Source organism: Austrofundulus limnaeus, unplaced genomic scaffold (genome assembly GCF_001266775.1).
Source record: "Austrofundulus limnaeus strain Quisiro unplaced genomic scaffold, Austrofundulus_limnaeus-1.0 Scaffold7, whole genome shotgun sequence".
In the NCBI taxonomy this organism is placed as follows: Eukaryota; Metazoa; Chordata; class Actinopteri; order Cyprinodontiformes; family Rivulidae; genus Austrofundulus; species Austrofundulus limnaeus.
In genome coordinates, this window is record NW_013952409.1 from 1,918,141 (window position 1) to 1,923,465 (window position 5,325).

Below are 5,325 nucleotides of genomic sequence, written 5' to 3' on the forward strand. Positions count from 1 at the left end.
CACACACACACACACACACACACACACACACACACACACACACACACACACACACACACACACACACCGCCCAGCTCAGTGTGGTTTTATCTGCAGTGTTATCAGGTGTGAGGAACATTCATGAGTGACAGAATGTTCACTCTGACAGGTTTCTGGTTTTAAAGCCATCTCTGCTTTCCACAACTGTGACTTAATAAAGTGTAAGAAAAATACATTTCAGAACATTTTAATAAATCAAACGGGCAGTAACAAAGTAATTCTACTTGAGTACTGTATTTAAACAAGTTTGTACTTTACTTGAGATGAATTCTATTCTAAACCTGTTACTTTTACTCTTCTATTCTATTTTAACAATAAAATGATTCTTTAAACTTTAATACATTTCTCTAAAAGCTTTTTACTCRATACTTCTTTTGGCCATGTTTCTGTAGCTTGCATCTATTTTGGTCACACTGTAAAATAACAGCTTACACCCCTGTATGGTGTGGATATGCAGATCCGCTGCAACAAACTGCTCAGCATGCTAACGCACATAGCGGTGCTGCAAGCATAAGTGTCCCCTGGGAAACAGTTAACTGGCCGGCCGCGGGCGAAGTCTCTGCTTGGGTTATGAGTTGGGCTCAGGTTGGTGTGGGCTGATTCCAGCCTGTGACATCATAGGCCGCAGGAAGTTGAAAACTTGACGTTAATATACATGAAAAATACATTTACTTAGAGTAAATATATCCCTGGGTGCATTTTTTTGGTCCTAGGACTGTTTTTTTAAGAGGTACATACCCAAAGTTGAGTACAAAAAAAGTTTAAAAAGTGAATTTTGCATAATAGGTCCCCTTTAAACTGGTTGCAAGGAAAAGAAGAATAATTTTTGTCTTCCTCATGTTGCCTTAGACACACACACTCAGATCAGGCAGAGGGTAATGATGGCTACTATGTAGGCCGTGTTTAAGTAAGACCGTTTTAGACTTTTAGTTCCTTAAACTTTGTTAAATTTTTTTGTACAAAAATGGTTCTAGTTTATTATAACAAAAGTTATTTTCAATTCAGCGAGCTAGTACAAATATTACAAATAACAACTAAAAAGCTCAGATTAGATTCAGAGCTCAGCTCCTTAATGAGTCCTTTMATACTGGACTCTATCAAAAACTGTTCCAAGCCTTGTTGGTGACTGCAATGAGCACAGTTCTTGTAAAAGGGGTATAATCAGTAAGATATGGATTTCAGTGGCAGAGGGGTAGGCATTCACCTTCCAACCAGAGTGTTGCTGGTTCAAATCCAGGCCCGAGCACATACTGCTGTTGTGTTCCTGGGCAAGACTCTAAACCCAACTTCCCCATGTATATACCTGTAAGTGTGATTGTGGTGGTCTGCAGAGTTTCAGCCACTTTCACCACTGAGTGTGACTGAGGAGTAAAGGAATAATGCATGAATTTGTAAAGCATCTAAGAGTGTCTAGAAAAGCATCAAATAAGATTAATGCATTATTATTGTTAATATAGCAGAAAATTGTCCCAGTTACTCTCAACTACTCAAGCATTGTTAAACAACGTCAACATTTTAAGTACTTTCAATACTTGTATGTTTGAAAGCACATACCGGTACTCCAGTACTTTCAGTTTAATTTACAGAGCTACCTATACTTTTATTGGAGTAATGTTTGACCTTTAGGATCAGTACTTTGTCCAGTTCAATTCAATTGTGCCAAGTCACAACATACATCGTTTTAAGGCACTGTACACAAAAAAACAATGTAAGGAAGCCAGCAGATTGTGTTAAATCACTTTGTTATCCTGAGCAGCACATTGGCAACAGTGGAAATGAAAAACTCTCTTTTAACAGGAAGTCCACCACTGATTAAATATCTCCACCTCCTTTTATGCCGGAGATTTGGACCAGGATAATCTCTTAAGAATTTTTTAGCTGTTTCATTGTTCTACCTCATCAAATTTTAACTTAGTATCTAAAATATACTGAGTTAGAGTCATTTTAGTGTTTGCTGAAGTCAGCTGGTGGTGTTGGCCATCTTGAACTGTTTGTTTTTGCTTGAATAAATACACACATCTGGTGCTTGTTTCTGTAGCTAACGAGGTGTTTAGATTGAGACAGTTTGTTGCAGTCTTCTAAAACGTTTGTTTTGTTGTTTCCAGAATGGCTTCACTCCGCTCTACATGGCGGCGCAGGAGAATCACTTGGACGTGGTGCAGTTTCTGCTCGACAACGGCTCCAGCCAGAGCATCGCCACTGAGGTAAAAGCGCTCGCCATGAACGGAACCATCGTAATGCGTGTTTGCATTCTGCAGCCCATAACAGTTACCCTTCGTCCCCGCGCTCGTTTATCCCGCTCGTATAATCGACCTGAAACATTACGACCTGCACTTTCTCTACCTGAGGCTCATTTAGGAGACGTAATATTCAACGTTATCAGCTCTAACTGTCAGGTCAGTCATTTTCTCGGACTGAAGTGGTGATGAGGATTGAGTGAAGAAGATGGAGTCAGCAGCAGTTCAGGGATGATGTGTAAAATTGAAATGCAGGAACTTGAAGCTGTTTGCCATTTTTGGAAACAGCTGTGATGTTTTCAGATCTTTGTCCTTGACGTTTCACAAGCGGCTCCATCTCTTCCCTCCGTTGTTCCCTTTTTTGTCTGCATCTGTCTCCTCCTCAGCCTGTTTTCCAACCACATCTCCTCGTTCCCCTCCTCTCCCCGTCCTCGCGGTCTCCTCCAGGGGGACATGCAGTGAATAATTCATGCAGGGAAATCTATATCCATGTTGGAGGCATCTCTGCGTGTTTAATAATTCATGTTCAGGCATTTCAACAGAGCTCGAGGCAGAAGAAATCAGAAAATGACTTGTTTGTTTTTTACATTTTAGATTTTTTAAACTGTTTATTGGAGATTATGTTTTATTTTTACAGACATACTCTTTTGCKTATTTGTGTAAAAACTGATTATAGCTACTGTTTTGCTACTTTAAGATTCTAACTAGTCTTTTGCTTCTTTTGGCTTTTAGCTAGTCTACTGTTCTGCTTGTTCTAGCATTTAACTAAAGYGCTTCCTTTAGCGGASGGGTGTCAAACTCATTTTCACTGAGGGCCACATGAGTATCAAGGTGGCCTTCGAAGGGCCAGTTGTCGTTTACTTGGATGTTTCATGTTTAACTTCGACTAAACAGGAAACGTCATATTCCTCATCTCATCGCTACGACTGAGCACTGCTAACAACAACTGAGCTCTACCTGGTATTTCCTGCACAGAAACAGTGGTTTTCCTCTTATAAACACTGAAAAGTACTACGTGTACGACTGACTAAAAGTGAAATAAATGATACAGACGTACTATTAAAAGTAAAAATAAAAGAGCTTTACTCATTAGCTGCGTTTCCATTGACCATGAAAATGCGCAAATTAGAATTTTGAAAATAAATTTGCTCAATGGAAGCACGTCAGTTTCGAAAAAAATTTACATTTTTCGACAAAATGGTTTTGTGCTAGGAAGAGGTGGTTTTTCGGCCGTATCRAAATTGATGTATTTCGCAAAACTGCAATGAAAACACTTTTTTCGCATCACGGGAGTCACGTGATCAAGAACTGGCTATTTCTACTGGCGAAAAAGACGAYGAAGAAGATAACAGGAAGTAGAAGTAGTAGTGAAATCACCGAAGTAGTAAAATAAAGTTTTAAACTCACCGACTACATTTTCCCAAAAACACAGCATACGTAGCCGCTCCCAAGTATAAGGGGCTTGTCACTCGAAAGCCTCGATAAAACGCCAACGTCTCTGATGGCTGATGATGAGCACCAGGGTCGTGGTAGCAACATGCTATGTGTTTACATCCATCGCCGCCATATTTGTAATGACTTATTGCGAGAACAAACGTATTCACGCATGACTTTAATAGCATTTCTTACTTAATGGAAACACTGCAGTTGCGAAACTGTGTTTTTTAGACATTAACAGAATATCGACAAAGTTTTGCGCACATTTGCAGTGGAAACGCAGCTACTGATAGTTGTAGTGAGTAGCAGCCATCTTGAATTCTGAACTCTCCCACTTTCTGACAGGGAATACTGACTGGAGGGGCATTCCAGTTTAAATTTACTCCTTGTAAGTAGAAAGTTCTTACTTCACAGTACAACTAAGCTGCAGTAAAAGTAGCTGATGAAAATGCAGCTAAATGTAGGTTTTACACAGCTGCCGGCTGCTTTTGAACCCTGTTGCAGCTCAGATGGAAGCTCAGATGCATCCCACAGCTAGTGGTGGGATGTTGTAACTTGGTGGGTAAAATAAACAACATGTAGTACAGGAGATGTAGTTTATGGCCAATACTGGCTTTAAAGCATCATAATGCTTATTTTAAAGAAATTAATGCATATTTGATGCTCTCGGGGACCACAAAATGCTATAGAGGGACACATTTAGCCCAGGRGTCGTGCATTTGACAAATGTGCTTTAGCTTTTAGTAATGAAATTTTTGCATTGTAAGGCCCGATCTGGGTTCAAAACCGGGTTCTGTGTATTTGCATTTGCCATAATGGCMCACTTCAGCCTGATTTCTGGGACCCACAGACCTGGGGTTCTGTTCGGGCCCAGTTGCTGGAGCYGACTTGACGTCGTCTCGCTCTGTTTCAGCCGGTCTTGAATTGAGTGACCAGATGTCCCAAACTGTGCAGGATTGTTCTGCATTTTTCACCCTTGTCCCGGTGTCCCCGTAGTGTACGTTAAAACAATGTCCCGCATTTGACTGGGTCATATTATAAAAAGAAAAAAATAATAAATCAATAAAAAAATTGACAAACTTTATTTAGTGGCTGCAGTTTGCAACCAKTAGATAATGCCTCCTTAGAGTTCTGTGTCTTTTAGTTTATTTTAGCTTTGTTTGGTTTTATTTTAGAAACAGAACGTTGTGTCGCGTCACTGCAAGTTTTCAAAGCTTGAAGATTAAAATAAAAACTTTCTTTACTTTTATGTTGTCRTCTGTCCGTGTATTTTTAGGACATCAAATTTGCTTTGTGCCTTTTTCTGAATCCACGATGAAACAGGAGAGTTTTGCTCTGAGCTGGCTGTTCTTTGAAATCCTTTATAAACAGCTCATTTTAAGCATCTGATTACGTTTGTGTTCCTGTGGGTGTGACTCTGTGTGTGTTTGTGGATGAGATGATAAACGTGTGTGTGAAGAAGCTCTCCTCTGACTCAGTTTTGTTCTGAAGCATCTCTGAGGGAAGGTTCTGCTTCGATGCGGGGGCGTGTAGAGATGCTGAGTCTGTGTTATCCAGACGGTTGGAGTCCTGTGTAAACAAACAAAATCTGTGAGAGGAAATTTTTTTTTTT

General features: G+C 40.0%; 1 protein-coding gene across 1 annotated transcript in view; it reads left to right on the forward strand.

The window, feature by feature from the left end:
- Positions 1 to 5,325, forward strand: part of ank3b (ankyrin 3b) — a gene marked incomplete in the record, with an annotated part of 112,918 nt that overhangs the window by 30,285 nt on the left and 77,308 nt on the right. Inside the window, 1 exon segment of the mRNA XM_014032731.1 lies at positions 2,145 to 2,243. Coding sequence (XP_013888185.1) covers positions 2,145 to 2,243 — 99 coding nt within the window.